General features: G+C 39.6%; 1 protein-coding gene across 1 annotated transcript; it reads left to right on the top strand.

Annotated features, from left to right (window-relative positions):
• The first annotated feature begins 1,541 nt into the window (after positions 1 to 1,541).
• LOC140677543 (uncharacterized) lies at positions 1,542 to 16,598 on the top strand. The gene is made up of 3 exons (XM_072912247.1): positions 1,542 to 1,867; positions 7,348 to 7,620; positions 14,215 to 16,598. The coding sequence occupies exons 1-3, from the start codon at positions 1,777 to 1,779 to the stop codon at positions 15,855 to 15,857; spliced, it is 2,007 nt and encodes a 668-aa protein (XP_072768348.1). The 5' UTR covers positions 1,542 to 1,776; the 3' UTR covers positions 15,858 to 16,598.
• Positions 16,599 to 17,241: the final 643 nt, after the last annotated feature.

The raw sequence follows: 17,241 nt of genomic DNA, 5'->3' as shown, positions 1-17,241 counted from the left end.
GCATGTTTGTTAAAAAAAAATAAAATAATAATAAAACATTTAAAAAATAAATAAATAAATAAAAATACAAATTAATAAATAAAATAAAAAAATAATCTATTTAACTGTTGTATCATTATGTTCCATCAAAAAATATTATTTAAAAAAAAATATTTGTCTTCTATACAATGGAATTACCGTTATATAAAAAATAGAAATAATTACATCTTTGTATTAAAAGGCATTTATCAAAATATATAGGCATCCTATTATTTAAGGATTTTGTGTGAATTATAAATGCATGTTTGTTAAAAAAAAAATTTAAAAAAAAAAAAAAAAAAAAAAAAAAAAAAATTAAAAATTAAAAATTAAAAAATTAAAATAAAATAACATTAAAAAAAAAAAAAAATACAAATTAACAAATAAAATAAAAAAATAATCTATTTAACTGTTGTATCATTATGTTCCATCAAAAAATATTATTTAAAAAAAATATTCGTCTTCTATACAATGGAATTACCTTTATATAAAAATTTGAAATAATTCCATCTTTGTATTAAAGGGCATTTATCAAAATATATAGGCATCCTATTATTTAAGGATTTTGTTGCTAAGTACAACCTACAAACAAAAAAAGAGTTATATTTTATGACGTGTATCATATTTTCAGAAACCTGACTAAAGAAATCATAGACATCCATATGCTTTTGGTTTACAACATTATTATGCTCCAGGCAAAAAACTATTCTACATAAATGTCGATTTATGAAAGTAAGGCCTACATTTTCTAGTTGACTTAATGGTTTACAATTTATCAACCAAATCTCGGAGAATGATTAAGAGTACAAAATTGATATCTTTGTTAAAAGCATTTAAAGTGATTTAGGTAGCCCTTTTTGTCTTTTTTTATTTATTTATTTAAATTATTATTATTTATTCATATTTAATACTCTCTGCATTTGCTTTTGTTTTCTTTCATTGTTGTTGAAAGTGCCTTGACTGTTGAGTGAATTATAAATGTATGTTTGTTGTTCAATAAAAAAATAAAAAATACAATAAATAAATAAATTAAATTAAATTAAATTAAATAAAATACAAATAAAATAAAATAAAATAAAATAAAATACAATAAAAATAAATAAATAATTGTCTATTTAACTGTTGTATCATTATGTTCCATCAAAAAATATTATTTTATAAAAAATATTCGTCTTCTACATATGTCGATTTATGAAAGTAAGGCCTACATTTTCTAATTGGCTTAATGGTTTACATTTATCAATCAAATCTTGTAGAATGATTAAGAGTACAAAAGCCCTTAAATTGATATCTTTGTTAAAAACAATTAAAGTGATTTAGGTAGCCATTTTTGTCTTTTTAAAAAAAAAATCTATATATATATAAATATATATTTATATTGATACTATGTGCAGCTTATACTTCCAACCAAAAGATGGCAACGTTGGCACGCGTATGTCAGATGCCTTTGTTTATCGAGCAACATGTTGCATACTCCGATGCAGTAGATGGCGCTATGTACTTTTTAAGTCACGACTGCAATCCACCAGAAAACAAAAAGAAGAAGATTACTTTGTTGACCACCAAGATGGCGGACTGATGCCTCCGGTTTCTTGTGTCTTTCCGGAGAAGTTTCAAATTGACGATCTAACCGCAACATATGTTCACAGAAAATACATCATTATTCAAGATCTGTCTTTTCTAAAGCCTACAGAGTAGAAGTTGAAGCGATGGAGTGTTACCTGAAGTGAATATTTAAGACTTGATAGGACATAGACGATGGAAGAAAATTGCTACGCTAAGATGGAGACTTCTAGTCAAAGAGAATCTGTATCACCGACGGAGAAAAGGCAGAAAAGTACAGAAAACGGTAAGTGTGTGGAATTTTCGAACAACGTCATTTCGGAGGATATACTAAGTCATGAAAAGAGCGTTGATGAGAAACTAGCCGGACATGTTGAGCACAGAAACAAAGGACCGCCATGCTTGTTAGCACGAAGAAGGAAGTGGAGTTTCAATCAGAGGAGATGAAAAATTGTAAAAGTAAAATGAAGAAACTGGTTAAGCCAGGGGTCGGCAACCCGCGGCTCTAGAGCCGCCTGCGGCTCTTTAGCGCCGCCATAGTGGCTCCCTGGAGCTTTTCCAAATATGTATGAAAAATGGAAAAAGATGAGGGGAAATAATTTATTTTTTGTTTTAATATGGTTTCTGTAGGAGGCCAAACATGACACAAACCTCCCTAATTGTTATAAATCCCACTGTTTGTCATACTTGCCAACCTTGAGACCTCCGATTTCGGGAGGTAGGGGGGCGTGGTTAAGATATATATATATATATATATATATATATATATATATATATATATATATATATATATATATAAGAAATACTTGACTTTCAGTGAATTCTAGCTATATATATATATATATATGTGTATGTATATATATATATATATATATATATATATATATATATATATATATATATATATATATATAAATAAATAAAGAAAAGAAATACTTGAATTTCAGTGTTCATTTATTTACATATATACACACACATAACACTCCTCTACTCATTGTTGAGTTAAGGGTTGAATTGTCCATCCTTGTTCTATTCCCTGTCACTATTTCAGAACACACACATTATACAAATATACATTATAAAATCAATAAGAAAACGGGAGCTCTAATTTGGGAGTCTGAATTAGGATCAGAAGTTCCTATATAAACATTGCGCACTCACGTCGCCATTTTGTATTGATTACTGCAGCTGTGCACTGGATTCATTCACAAATACAAACTACAACTCACAAACACTTTAGAGTTAGGCTCCACCATCAGAATGTGTACTTAAACTTATAAAGATCACATGGATATTATTCAGTGAGTTGATTCACCAAAACTAACCTGTTATACAGGAGGAAAAAGCACACAGGACGTTTCAATTGTTCACAGACTGGTCGCGCTCATCAGAATGACAAGGCACTTCCGGTCTGCAGGTGATAGCATTCAATTGGGAAGAAACGCCCTACTGCTCCCTACTGACCAATGTGAATACTGATACATGTGTAATGACAGCTCCAAAAACGAATTCAAACCACAAAATAAACTAAATAAATCAACACAAAAATGTGACACATTATGGGTGGGTCACATGTGCATGTACAACAGGCTGTCAACACGTCACTCAGTTCCGCATGGAGCTGGAGGGGGCGTGGCCTCCAGCTCCGCCTGAATTTCGGGAGTTTTTCGGGAGAAAATTTGTCCCGGGAGGTTTTCGGGAGAGGCGCTGAATTTCGGGAGTCTCCCGGAAAATCCGGGAGGGTTGGCAAGTATGCTGTTTGTATTAAACATGCTTCACTGATTCGAGTATTTGGCGAGCGCCGTTTTGTCCTACTAATTTTGGCGGTCCTTGAACTCACCGTAGTTTGTTTACATGTATAACTTTCTCCGACTTTCTAGGACGTGTTTTATGCCACTTCTTTTTCTGTCTCATTTTGTCCACCAAACTTTTAACGTTGTGCATGAATGCACAAAGGTGAGTTTTGTTGATGTTATTGACTTGTGGGGAGTGCTAATCGGGCATATTTGGTCACTGCATGACTGCAAGCTAATCGATGCTAACATGCTATTTAGGCTAGCTATATGTACATATTGCATCATAATGCCTCGTTTGTAGCTATATTTGAGCTCATTTAGTTTCATTTAAGTCCTCTTAATTCAATTTATATCTCATGACACACTATCTGTATGTAATATGGCTTTTAATTTTTTTGCGGCTCCAGACAGATTTGTTTTTGTATTTTTGGTCCAATGTGGCTCTTTCAACATTTTGGGTTGCCGACCCCTGGGTTAAACAAATCAACTGCTTGTGATAATATACTAATAATTTAAAATAATATATTTGGGGGAAGAGTAAGAGATGTGCATTGTGACAAGAAGCACGTCTTGCATGATAGGGGTTTAAGATTCTCTGTTGGGAAAACTAAAGTCGTGTATTTTACAAAGAGGAAGGTTCAAAACAAGCTCCAAATTAAACTTTGTGGAGAAAATATAGAAGACGTACAAGTAGGGGTGTAACGGTACACAAACATTTCGGTTCGGTACGTACCTCGGTTTGGAGGTCACGGTTCGGTTCATTTTCGGTACAGTAGGAAAACAACAAAATATAAATTTTTGGGTTATTTATTTACCAAATTTGCAAAATATTCCACCAAAAATATTTGTTCTTAGTGGAATATTTGATGTGAAGTAATCAGAACCTTGGATAGGTCAATAATTCATAATAACATTGATTTTGATTCAATATTATGTTTTGAGCAATGGCAGTTTGAAAGAAAGAAAAAAGAGCTTTGTTTTATTAGTCAACATTGCAACTTTTTCTAAATTACATTTAACCTTTAAGCTTTTTTATTTCCCTTTGTTGTGTTTTTGTTTATCTTAATAGTATTTTTAGAATGTGCCGTGGGCCTTTAAAACATTAGCTGTGGGCCGCAAATGGCCTCCGGGGCACACTTTTGACACCCCTGCTATAGATAATAAAAAATTAAATCTGATAAATCTATGGATAAAAAGCAGAGCCTGGCGACGCATGCGCGTTTATCAATCAATCAATCAATCAATCTTTATTTATATAGCCCTAAATCACAAGTGTCTCAAAGGGCTGCACAAGCCACAACGACATCCTCGGTACAAAGCCCACATACGGGCAAGGAAAAACTCACCCCAGTGGGACGTCGATGTGAATGACTATGAGAAACCTTGGAGAGGACCGCATATGTGGGTAACCCCCCCCCCTCTAGGGGAGACCGAAAGCAATGGATGTCGAGTGGGTCTGACATAATATTGTGAGAGTCCAGTCCATAGTGGATCCAACATAATAGTGTGAGAGTCCAGTCCATAGTGGGGCCAGCAGGACACCATCCCGAGCGGAGACGGGTCAGCAGCGTAGAGATGTTCCCAGCCGATGCACAGGCGAGCGGTCCACCCCGGGTCCCGACTCTGGACAGCCAGCACTTCATCCATGGCCACCGGACCTGTGCCCCCCTCCCCTCAAGGAAAAGGGGAGCAGAGGAGAAAAGAAAAGAAACGGCAGATCAACTGGTCTAACAGGGGGGCTATTTAAAGGCTAGAGTATACAAATGAGTTTTAAGATGGGACTTAAATGCTTCTACTGAGGTAGCATCTCTAATTGTTACCGGGAGGGCATTCCATAGTACTGGAGCCCGAATAGAAAACGCTCTATAGCCCGCAGACTTTTTTTGGGCTCTGGGAATCACTAATAAGCCGGAGTTCTTTGAACGCAGATTTCTTGCCGGGACATATGGTACAATGCAATCGACAAGATAGGACGGAGCTAGACCGTGTAGTATTTTATACGTAAGTAGTAAAACCTTAAAGTCACTTCTTATCATAACTCTCTCTCTCTCTCTCTGTCTCTGCCCCTCCCTCACCAATGCTGCTGCACGCACAATTTGTTTTGTTTTTAACCCCTTCTTAACCCTGAACGTACATTGAAAATACACGCAACCCTAACTCAAAATGCCGGACATTTGAGGCATTTAAGAAACTCCGCCCTGACAGCTCCGCAAAAGAGGACATGTCCGGTGAAAAGAGGACGTATGGTCAGTCTATCGTAGCCCGTTAGCTGCTAGCATGCCGTGTGTTGTGCCTCGGTGTGCATTGTTTACACAACGTGCGTTACTCTACTTACCGGTAATATGTCCATGTGGAAACTCGTTCGGTACACCTCCGAACCGAAACCCCCGTACCGAAATGGTTCAATACAAATACACGTACCGTTACACCCCTAGGTACAAGTATTTAAATATTTAGGAATATGGTTCGATAAGTATTTTAACTGGTCAATCCACATCAGTAAATTAGTGGAGAAAAGTAAAAAGGTGTTAAATATAATGAGGGCTTTGAGGGGTAAAAATTGGGGGCCTGATAGACAGGCATTGAAAGCAATATATATCACTTTACAGTGTTTCCCCAAGAAAATGTGTTAGTTAAGGTGGTGACTCTCCAGGGGGAGGGGACCGGGGGAAGGGGGTAGGTGGGTGTAAGGATCGGTGTAACTCGGCCTGTCGCCATCACGTCTCCACCTCGTTCCTGCCACCACAGCCTGGAGGGGCAATAGACTGCAGACTGCGGTGAAGTAGGCCGGCTTCGTCGCGGTAAGAAGCCTACGACTTTTGGTTGTGTTTTCCACTCCATTTGCTGAATGGCGATATACGATATATATCTCGATATTTTTTCCGTAAAGTAAAAACAAAACCCATCCATCCATCCATCTTCTTCCGCTTATCCGAGGTTGGGTCGCGGGGGCAGCAGCTTAAGCAGGGAAGCCCAGACTTCCCTCTCCCCAGCCACTTCGTCCAGCTCCTCCCGGGGGATCCCGAGGCAAAACAAAACAGTCCTAGTTATTTGAGGCTTATTAAGTCAAAATAATGACATACAAAGTCAAATTAATGACTTACTGTAAGTAAGCGTTTGCAATAAACGTTTGAAAAAAGAGTTAAAAGTGGGGCCACATGCTGACATATGCTCAAGTCATCTTGCTTAATTCATTACAGCATTTGGGAAGCCTGTACTTGATTTTTATTATTTAAATGTTATATTTTTATCAACATGTGATAGCAGGGACCCTGCCATTCAAAACTAGGCTGCTACATTACCAATGATTAATGTAACTATAGCTGAAAAAATAGCACAATAGCAATAGGAGAGACTATTCATCCCTGAACACCATGGAGTTTGCTTAATGATGCAGTTACATTATTATATCAACTATCAGAGACAGAAACTCTTCATTTAACTTAAGGTCCTTTTTTGCTGCTTCAACACAGAAAAAGGTAAAGTGAAATAACTTAGTTGTTAACTGTAGGTCAATAAAGCTTGTCTTTCTCTCAGACAGACAGGGCTTTGCTGTCCGTAACACACACACGCACGCATGCATGCACACACTGCGGCCGCCTTAACAACAAAGCGCTGTGGGAAACCCTGTAGTATGTATATTGTCCCACTGGGCAGTAACTTGAAACACTTTTTTTTGGAAATGTTGTGAACGCATCGCGCTAGGGCTAATGTATGCACAATAGAAACGAGGCAACCTGCCAGGCACGGAAGAAAACCCTCCATGGCAACGCTGCTATCACTTTTACTCATTGAGTAATGTTTCTCTGTTTGGTTCAAGCCCAGTCGATGTCACACAACACTGTAAAGTGCTATTCACATAACACTCGCGGACCGCACTAACATTAAACTTTCAACTTAAGGTGGGGGGCCGCACATTTCATGGGTCCTGTCTGAGCTCAAGTGTGTTTGTGTTGTCTGTTTCCCAAAGACGTCCAACAGCTGACCGGTCATCCAGAACTTCCCCCTCAGCCGCAGCGTGGGAGCTCCACTTTTAATCCGGGGCCACTTCACATTAAAGAGGAACAGGAGGACGTGTGGATCCCTCAGGAGAAAGAGTGTGTTCTCCAGCTGGAGGAATCTGATCGCACCAAATTGCCACTCACTGCTGTCTCTGTGAAGATTGAAGATGGCGAAGTCAAAGCACATGCACACATCCTCGCGGCGGAGGACAGAGGTGAAGAACCTTGGAGCAGCCATACAGGTACAAATTGTGATATGAGGACTCACACTGACAACAGACCAAATCTCTAAATCACGGGTGTCAAACATCACGCGTACGGCCCGAGGGCCAAATCTGGCCCTCGGGCCGTACGCGTGATGTTTGACACCCGTGATTTAGAGATTTGGTCTTGCACCTAGTGATCCCCAGAAAGTGCATCTGTAAACTCAACAATGGACTTAGTGACTTGCCGATGGCCTCTAGTACCTCGATGCCTTGCCAAAAAAGGGTGAGATGTTTGGTTTTAGGGTCATTGGAGAGGATCTGAGTGATTGCCGTCTGCTGATCATGGCTTGCCGAGATCCCCATATAGTGGTACACTCCATTTTCAAGGAGTGCTCTGGCACTTTCAGTTCTTCTGCTCGCTCCTTCCTCTTTCTTCAATTGTAGGATAAAGGTGCTGACCACTTTTTTACAGACCTCCGTTGCACGGCCAATCCTGTTGTCAGGTTTCTTACTTGGCCCCTCTTGACGTTTGACAAGCTTAAAAACGTAGAGCAGCAACCTTTCTCTGCGTTTTTTGTTGGTTTGAACAGTTTCACTTTATAATGGACTATTGACTAGGGATGGTGTTTGAAAAGAAATTATCGAGTTCGAGCCCATTATCAAATCCTCTTATCGAACCGATTCCTTATCGATTCTCTTATTGAATCCAGATAGGTTGTTGTCCATCCATCCATCCAAGGCGGGGTACACCCTGGACAAGTCGCCACCTCATCGCAGGGCCAACACAGATAGACAGACAACATTCACACTCACATTCACACACTAGGGCCAATTTAGTGTTGCCAATCAACTTATCCCCAGGTGCATGTCTTTGGAGGTGGGGAGGACATGCAAACTCCACACAGAAAGATCCTGAACCCGGGATTGAACCCAAGACTACTCAGGACCTTCGTATTGTGAGGCAGATGCACTAACCCCTCTTCTACCGTGCTGCCCTATAGGTTGTTGTATATGGAAAAAAAACACAATATTTGGTTTAACAAAAGCTCACTTTTATTTTATAAGAAAAAAATAAAATACAATAAATAAAAAAATAAAAAAATATTGACTGTTACCCCCCTAAAACAAAAATATTGACTGTTGTTACCCAAAGTATATTAAGTGGGATTTTTCAGAAAGACAAATATATACAGTAACACAAAAACAACCTGTCTCTGTGATCACTATAAGTGTATAAATAATAATATAGTGTTAAAGGGGAACATTATCACCATTTCAGAAGGGTTAAAACCATTAAAAATCAGTTCCCAGTGGCTTATTTTATTTTTCGAAGTTTTTTTCAAAATTTTACCCATCACGCAATATCCCTAAAAAAAGCTTCAAAGTGCCTGATTTTAACCACTTGTCCATTTTCCTGTGACGTCACATAGTGATGCCAATACAAACAAACATGGCGGGTAGAACAGCAAGGTATAGCGACATTAGCTCGGATTCAGACTCGGATTTCAGCGGCTTAAGCGATTCAACAGATTACGCATGTATTGAAACGGATGGTTGTAGTGTGGAGACAGGTAGCGAAAACGAAATTGAAGAAGAAACTGAAGCTATTGAGCCATATCGGTTTGAACCGTATGCAAGCGAAACCGACGAAAACGACACGACAGCCAGCGACACGGGAGAAAGCGAGGACGAATTCGGCGATCGCCTTCTAACCAACGATTGGTATGTGTTTGTTTGGCATTAAAGGAAACTAACAACTATGAACTAGGTTTACAGCATATGAAATACATTTGGCAACAACATGCACTTTGAGAGTGCAGACAGCCCATTTCAGGCGCGCTAAGAACATATATTTTTCCACGATTTCAGCACTCAGGTTAACCATACCTAAATAGACACAAAATACTGCATTACACAAGACTACCCGAATGTACTCGAATGATTGAAAAAAATAAATGTTTTTAAGCTAAATTATTGGTAAACACAGTTTATGTATAATAATTTACGTAAAACCGCGAGTAATGAATAAAGTTTTCATCAATTAATATATTCTGTAGACATACCCTCATCGCTCTCTTTTCCTGAAAGCTGATCTGTCCAGTTTTGGAGTTGATGTCAGCAGGCCAGAGAAGCTAGGGTCGATATTCTTCTCTTGATCATCTTCGGTGGCATAAGGGACGGTAGAAGCGGTGTGAGCCAAGACATTCAGGGGGTTTAGCTCGCTCGTCTGCGGGAACAAACTGCCGCCATTCCTTGCCGTGCTACCAAGGTCCTTTGTCCCTGAATTGCTCACACACTCCGGCAGATTCAATGGGGGTCTGGCGGCAGATTTCTTTGACTTTATCGTTGGAAATGCATCTGCTTTGAGTGTCGCAGGATATCCACACATTCTTGCCATCTCTGTCGTAGCATAGCTTTCGTCGGTAAAGTGTGCGGAACAAATGACTGACCATTTCGTGGGCTTTCCCCACACCCTTGTATTTTGAACAAATTTCGTCCAATTTCTTGCCACTTTCGCATCTTTGGGCCACTGGTGCAACTTGAATCCATCCCTGTTCGTGTTGTTACACCCTCCGACAACACACCGACGAAAGTGAGAAAATGGCGGATCGCTTCCCGATGTGACGTCACAACACTCCGAGAGCGAATAATAGAAAGGCGTTTAATTCGCCAAAATTCACCCATTTAGAGTTCGGAAATCGGTTAAAAAAATATATGGTCTTTTTTCTGCAACATCAAGGTATATATTGACGCTTACATAGGTCTGGTGATAATGTTCCCCTTTAAATAAAATCAGTCCCTTGGGCACACAACTGAAAATAATACAGCTCTCCAAAAAGTGCACTTCTGCTGCTATTGGAACATACTAACTACACACACTATGACACTAAGAACATCACAGTCATCAATCAACAATTCTTCCCCCCTTACATGCGAAGCCTGGCAATAATTGCATATTGCCTGTTCTGCCCTCACTATACGTGTTGAGGTTATACAGCTAGCTTGGCAGACAGCTAACAAACAATCCACAGCAGATTAATCCATTTAGGCTCTTTATTGTTGTTGATCTTGCTTTGTCTTTTCCTATCTTTACTTTTGTCTTGCACTGGACTGTTTTTTTTTTTTTTTTTAAACTGAAATACACACAATGACAAATGTATAAGCTATGTGATTCAATTAACATACTGAAATGTAATACATAATATGTAAATATTAGCTTCACACAAATATACAGTACTATCATCAAACAAATACTTCTGAGTGTTGAAACTATTTCGATGGTGGAAATACACGACTGGCAGCCATTTTAAAGGGGAACATTATCACCAGACCTATGTAAGCGTCAATATATATCTTGATGTTGCAGAAAAAAGACCATATATTTTTTTAACCGATTTCCGAACTCTAAATGGGTGAATTTTGGCGAATTAAACGCCTTTCTAATATTCGCTCTCGGACGTTGTGACGTCATCGCGGGAAGCAATCCGCCATTTTCTCAAACACCGAGTCAAATCAGCTCTGTTATTTTCCCTTTTTTCGACTGTTTTCCGTACCTTGGAGACATCATGCCTCGTCGGTGTGTTGTCGGAGGGTGTAACAACACGAACAGGGACGGATTCAAGTTGCACCAGTGGCCCAAAGATGCGAAAGTGGCAAGAAATTGGACGTTTGTTCCGCACACTTTACCGACGAAAGCTATGCTACGACAGAGATGGCAAGAATGTGTGGATATCCTGCGACACTCAAAGCAGATGCATTTCCAACGATAAAATTAAAGAAATCTGCCGCCAAACCCCCATTGAATCTGCCGGAGTGTGTGAGCAATTCAGGGACAAAGGACCTCGGTAGCACGGCAAGCAATGGCGGCAGTTTGTTCCCGCAGACGAGCGAGCTAAACCCCCTATCAACCCTAGCTTCCCTGGCCTGCTGACATCAACTCCAAAACTGGACAGATCAGCTTTCAGGAAAAGAGCGCGGATGAGGGTATGTCTACAGAATATATTAATTGATGAAAATTGGGCTGTCTGCACTCTCAAAGTGCGTGTTGTTGCCAAATGTATTTCATATGCTGTAAACCTAGTTCATAGTTGTTAGTTTCCTTTAATGCCAAACAAACACATACCAATCGTTGGTTAGAAGGCGATCGCCGAATTCGTCCTCGCTTTCTCCCGTGTCGCTGGCTGTCGTGTCGTTTTCGTCGGTTTCGCTTGCATACGGTTCAAACCGATATGGCTCAATAGCTTCAGTTTCTTCTTCAATTTCGTTTTCGCTACCTGCTTCCACACTACAACCATCCGTTTCAATACATGCGTAATCTGTTGAATCGCTTAAGCCGCTGAAATCCGAGTCTGAATCCGAGCTAATGTCGCTATATGTTTGTTTGTGTTGGCTTCACTATGTGATGTCACAGGAAAATGGACGGGTGTATATAACGATGGTTAAAATCAGGCACTTTGAAGCTTTTTTAGGGATATTGCGTGATGGGTAAAATTTTGGAAAAAACTTCGAAAAATATAATAAGCCACTGGGAACTGATTTTTAATGGTTTTAACCCTTCTGAAATTGTGATAATGTTCCCCTTTAAGTCCTCAAAACATCCATTGAAACAGTGCACAAAAATCGTTTTTCAATACCGTATTTTCCGCACTATAAGGCGCATCGGATTATAAGGCGCACCTTCAATGAATGGCATATCTCAAAACTTTGTTCATATATAAGGCGCACCGGATTATAAGGCGCACCTATGTCAACAAAACAGTCAGATAGGTCAGTCAAACTTTATTAATAGATAACAAACCAGCGTTCTGACAACTCCGTTCACTCCCAAAATGAATAAACAGCTGATTTACTTGTGTTACGTAAATCAAACGTGCAATCACAATATAGTAACACGTGAAATAGTGCAGAGCAATAACAATATATCAATAACTCAACGTTGTTCAAACGTTAATGTCACACAACACAACACACTAAATAAAAATGTAAAGCTCACTTTATGAAGTTATAGCTCATTCACAAATCCCTCGAATTCTTCTTCTTCAGTGTCCGAATTAAACAGTTGAGCGAATACGGCATCCAACATGGCCGGCTCCGTCTCGTCGAAGTCGTCATTAATGGAGTCAGTGTCGTTGCCGTTTATTAGTTCAGTGACAATTCCTGCCTTCCTGAAAGCTCGGACCACAGATGAGACTGAATCAGCCCAGGCATTTACCATCCACTGGCAGATAGTGGCGTATGTCGTCTGGCGCTGTCTCCCTGTCTTGGTGAACGTCACGTGTGTTCGCCTTCTGTCATCCACTGTTCCCACGCAGTTAGCAGTCTAGCTTCGAATGCCCTGTTGACACCAATATCTAGCGGCTGGAGGTCTTTTGTCAATCCACCCGGAATGACGGCGAGTATTGAATTAAGCGCGTAAGCGTGTCTCTTAATGTGATGTTATGAGCTAGCAAATATAACAACTACACTACCCAGCATGCAACGATAGTGACGAGCATGCGCGGTAGCCCTGAGAAGCGTTGTTGTATGCTGGCAGTTAGAATGTGGTTATGAGCACGCTGTGAGTAAACGTTGAGAACTCAGTTAACACGCCTCGTCTGCATTATTTATAATTAGACAGACAACACACTTAATAGGAGCCATTTTGGGGTCTTTACATAAACACACAAATGGAAATGAAACGTCACATATCCCAGCATGCACCGCGCGCTTCTTCTTCTTCTACGGGGAAAAAAGATGGCGGCTGTTTACCGTAGTTGCGAGACCGAAACTTTATGAAAATTAATATTAATATTAACCCATATATAAGGCGCACCGGATTATAAGGCGCACTGTCAGCTTTTGAGAAAATTTGTGGTTTTTAGGTGCGCCTTATAGTGCGGAAAATACGGTAAACATCTTAGTATCAAACTCAACCACTTTCCACCTTAATATTGAGTTACATAAACAAGTTAAACAGTTTACTTACAGACTTATCTTTTCCAAGGCTTGTAAGAGCTAACACAACTTGTCTACTTCTCAACTGCCCAAACTAATGACGCGTAGTATTTTCATATCGCCACAAGGTGTCAGTAAGAGTCCACAATCAAATGGGCATAACATTGCAGGTCCCACAGGGCATTTCCTGTAAGTGAGAAGGGATTCGTTCCCAGGGATTCGAATAAAGAACCAACTCTTTTTCTTTACTATAGTGGCCTCGATAACGGGAACCGGTTCTCAAAAAGGGATTTGTGTCCATGGAATCGGTTTTTTTCTTATCGAACAACCGGGAGAACCGATTTCGAACATCATCCCTACTATTGACTCTGAAAATACCTCAAGCTAAATATCTACGGAAAGCATTTCCACAGGCGAGAACAGTGCATGAGTGGCATTTTCAATGGACTTTTAGCGAGAATTACGCAGTGTTTTACCTCCATTTGCCTTTATCTAAGGCGACAGCAACTAGACGTGACGTCAGGTGCAACCCAGCAATCCGGATTTATCCACAAGCTGCAAGCAGGAATAAGCCTTACTTGTCCCCAGGCAAAGCCAAGTCATGTCAACACTACGCAAACATGAAAACATGTAGCGAGCTCAAGAAGAAACATCTCATGGATCTTGTTTGAGTTAACTTGCGTTTGTGTCCTGCAGATGTCCAGCAGCTCATTGTCCCTCAAGAAGAACTTCCCCCTCAACCACAGGGCGGGAGCTCAACATTGAAGCAGGAGGCTCCACAGTCCACCTACATTAAAAAGGAAGAGAAGGAACTCTGGATCACTCAGAAGGGAGAGTGTCTTCTAGGGCCAGAAGAGGCTGATCCCACCAAATTGCCACTGACTGTTGTCTCCGTGAAGATTGAAGATGATGAAGTCAAACCACAAGTGGACAACCTCTTAGCGCCACTGTCAGATAGTGAGGCTGAAGACGCTGTTGAAGAACCTTTGAACAGAAATAAAGACTGTGAAGATGATTCAAAGATTCACACAGACAACAAACACTCTGAATGCTCTAAAGTGAAGAGCAGCAAAAAACGTTTAAGCTGCTCAGTTTGTGCTAAAAGCTTTAACCAAAAGAGCAATTTGACCCAACACATGAGAACGCACACAGGAGAAAAACCATTCAATTGTCCAGTTTGTGCTAAAAGCTTTACTCAGAAGGGCAATTTGACTCAACACATGAGAAGGCACACAGGAGACAAAACATTCAATTGCTCAGTTTGCAGTCAAAGCTTTTTTTCCAAATCAGGGTTAACTCGACACTTCGTGAAACACACCGGAGAAAAACCATTAAATTGTTCAGTCTGCAGTAAAACATTCCTTCATAATGCAGACCTGGTGAGACACATAAGAACACACACTGGAGATAAACCATTTGGTTGTTCAGTTTGTGATAAAACTTTTTCTCAAAAGAACAATTTGACTGAACACATGAAAACACACACAAACGAAAACATTTGTTGCTCAGTTTGTGGTAAAGGCTTTAACCGAAATGGCAATTTGACTCAACATATGAGAACGCACTCGGGAGAAAAACCTTTTATTTGCTCAGTTTGTTGTAAAAGCTTTTCCCAAAGGAGCCATTTGACTGAACACATGAAAACACACACTGGAGAAAAACCCTTTAGTTGTTCAGTTTGCGGTAAACGATTCATTCATAAGGCAGACATGGTAAGACACATAAGAACACACATTGGAGAAAAAACATTCAGCTGTTTAGTTTGTGGTTTAGGCTATACTCAGAGGCGAAATTTGTCTGCTCACATGAGAACACACACGGGGGAAAAATCATTCTGTTGTACAATTTGCGGGAAAAGCTATGCTAAAGTGAACATTTTCACCAATCACATGAGAACACACACAGGAGAGAAACCATTTGAATGTTCAGATTGTGGTAAAAGTTTTACTCAAAAAGCCAATTTGACTCAACACATGAAGAAACACACTGGAGAAAAACCCTTCAGTTGTTCTTTTTGCAGTAAAAGATTTTCTGCCAAATACCAAATGAAATGTCATATGAGAATGCACACAGGAGAAAAACCCTTTAGTTGCACGGTTTGTTGGAAAAGGTTTACTCAGAAGATAGATAAAGTAAGACACATGAGAACACACACAGGAGAAAAACCATTTAGTTGCTCAGTTTGCGGTAACAGATTTACTCAGAAAACAACCATGGTAAAACACATGATTACACACTCTGAAGAAAAACCTTTTGGTTGCACAGTTTGTGGCAAACGATTTACACGAAAATCAAATATGGTCACACATGAAAACTCACACGGAGGAAACCACTTTTAACTGCTCAGCTTCGTTTAATCAGCTTGTGGCCAATGGTACTCTGACAAGGGAGCAATTGTTGTACCGGTAGACATGATATCACGCATATGTGAATATCTTTTTAAATGCTCAAATGGTGGAAAACGTTATTTGGTTATGAAATGACTACTAGCTCGTTCAAGGTTTGCTGTATGTATGATACCAGATGCCCCCATGAGTTAGGGTGGTGCTCAGGACAGCAGGTACACAACTTTGCTTGGTTTAGAACAACATGGATTGTGGAGTTTTCCTCACCTTCTTTTTGGATTAGAGAAGTGTACATGAATGATCATGGAATTGTGTATGTGTTGTACATTCACACAAAAGTGTAAGTCGCAAGATGTCCTCTATGTTTAACAAGACTTGCATTTGTCTTAATACATAAATAATAATTGCCATGTAACACAAACATAAGACTAAGTAGACTGCAGGGTCCTCTTTTGGGACATACCGTAATTAAAAAAAATTGTATTTGTAAATTATTTTATTGCTACAACCTTCTGCTGTAAAACTTTAATAATATACTTTACAAAACATTTGACTACAGCATATACTGCACAACAATGACATGACAGTCTTATATAATAAAGACTGAAACGAATTAAGGCTCCAGTAGGTTTGATATCACGATGAATCAGTCAATAATAGTGTATTAGTGCATCATCAATGATGTAATGTCTCATTATATGGATACGGATGGATATGTGCTGAAGCAATGTGATACCAATGTGACACAAGTGCAATTAGAGCAATCAAAATAGCTAAAGAAAGGTCACTGTCAGGTTCAAACACTGATGACATCTATTAAACAAGACAAGAGGCAAAGAATTAAACAGAGACAGAATTCAATTTGGACTCAATATATTGAGGAGAGTCGCCCGGACATTGTATCCTTCTACAATCTCCAGCACGCTCTGCCCAAAGATTGCACTCCTCCTTCTTTATTTGACTTTCTCCCCCTACCTGACCACAGCTGCTTCCGGAGGGAAGTGGGTCGTAAACAGCGTTGCCTTTGGTTACCGAACAGTTCAAAAGAAGAGGTCGTAAAATAGTTCAAAAAGAGTTCCATAAAATAGTTCAAAGAGAGTTTGTGAAATAGTTCAAAAAGAGTTTGTCTGGAAATTGGGCAGATCCTGCCATCTCTCCGCTTTGAAGTCCTTGAGCCAGAACAACATCCTTCTGTTGATTACCATACATGAAAGAACACAGGAACACCATCTTGCTCCCCCCACCCCCCTACACAGTGGAGTTTTACGAGCCTTACTCTTGGTAGGTTTCAAAAGACAGCCTTTTGTCTTCTTGTCAGGAACACAATGTAATACAAAGTTTTTGTGATAATTTAGAAACAATTATTCTAACAGTCACA

The sequence above is a fragment of the Nerophis lumbriciformis genome, linkage group LG03 (assembly GCF_033978685.3).
Source record: "Nerophis lumbriciformis linkage group LG03, RoL_Nlum_v2.1, whole genome shotgun sequence".
In the NCBI taxonomy this organism is placed as follows: Eukaryota; Metazoa; Chordata; class Actinopteri; order Syngnathiformes; family Syngnathidae; genus Nerophis; species Nerophis lumbriciformis.
The sequence above is the reverse complement of the archived record's forward strand: the minus strand, read 5'-3'. Positions and strand labels throughout refer to the sequence as shown.

What these genes read in the sequence shown, in the direction of transcription:
- LOC140677543 (XM_072912247.1), top strand. Translation starts at nt 1,777, where the DNA reads ATGGAAGAAAATTGCTACGCTAAGATGGAGACTTCTAGTCAAAGAGAA. An exon ending in GCAGAAAAGTACAGAAAACG is followed by an intron (nt 1,868 to 7,347) that starts GTAAGTGTGTGG and finishes TGTTTCCCAAAG; the next exon opens with ACGTCCAACAGCTGACCGGT. An exon ending in ACCTTGGAGCAGCCATACAG is followed by an intron (nt 7,621 to 14,214) that starts GTACAAATTGTG and finishes TGTGTCCTGCAG; the next exon opens with ATGTCCAGCAGCTCATTGTC.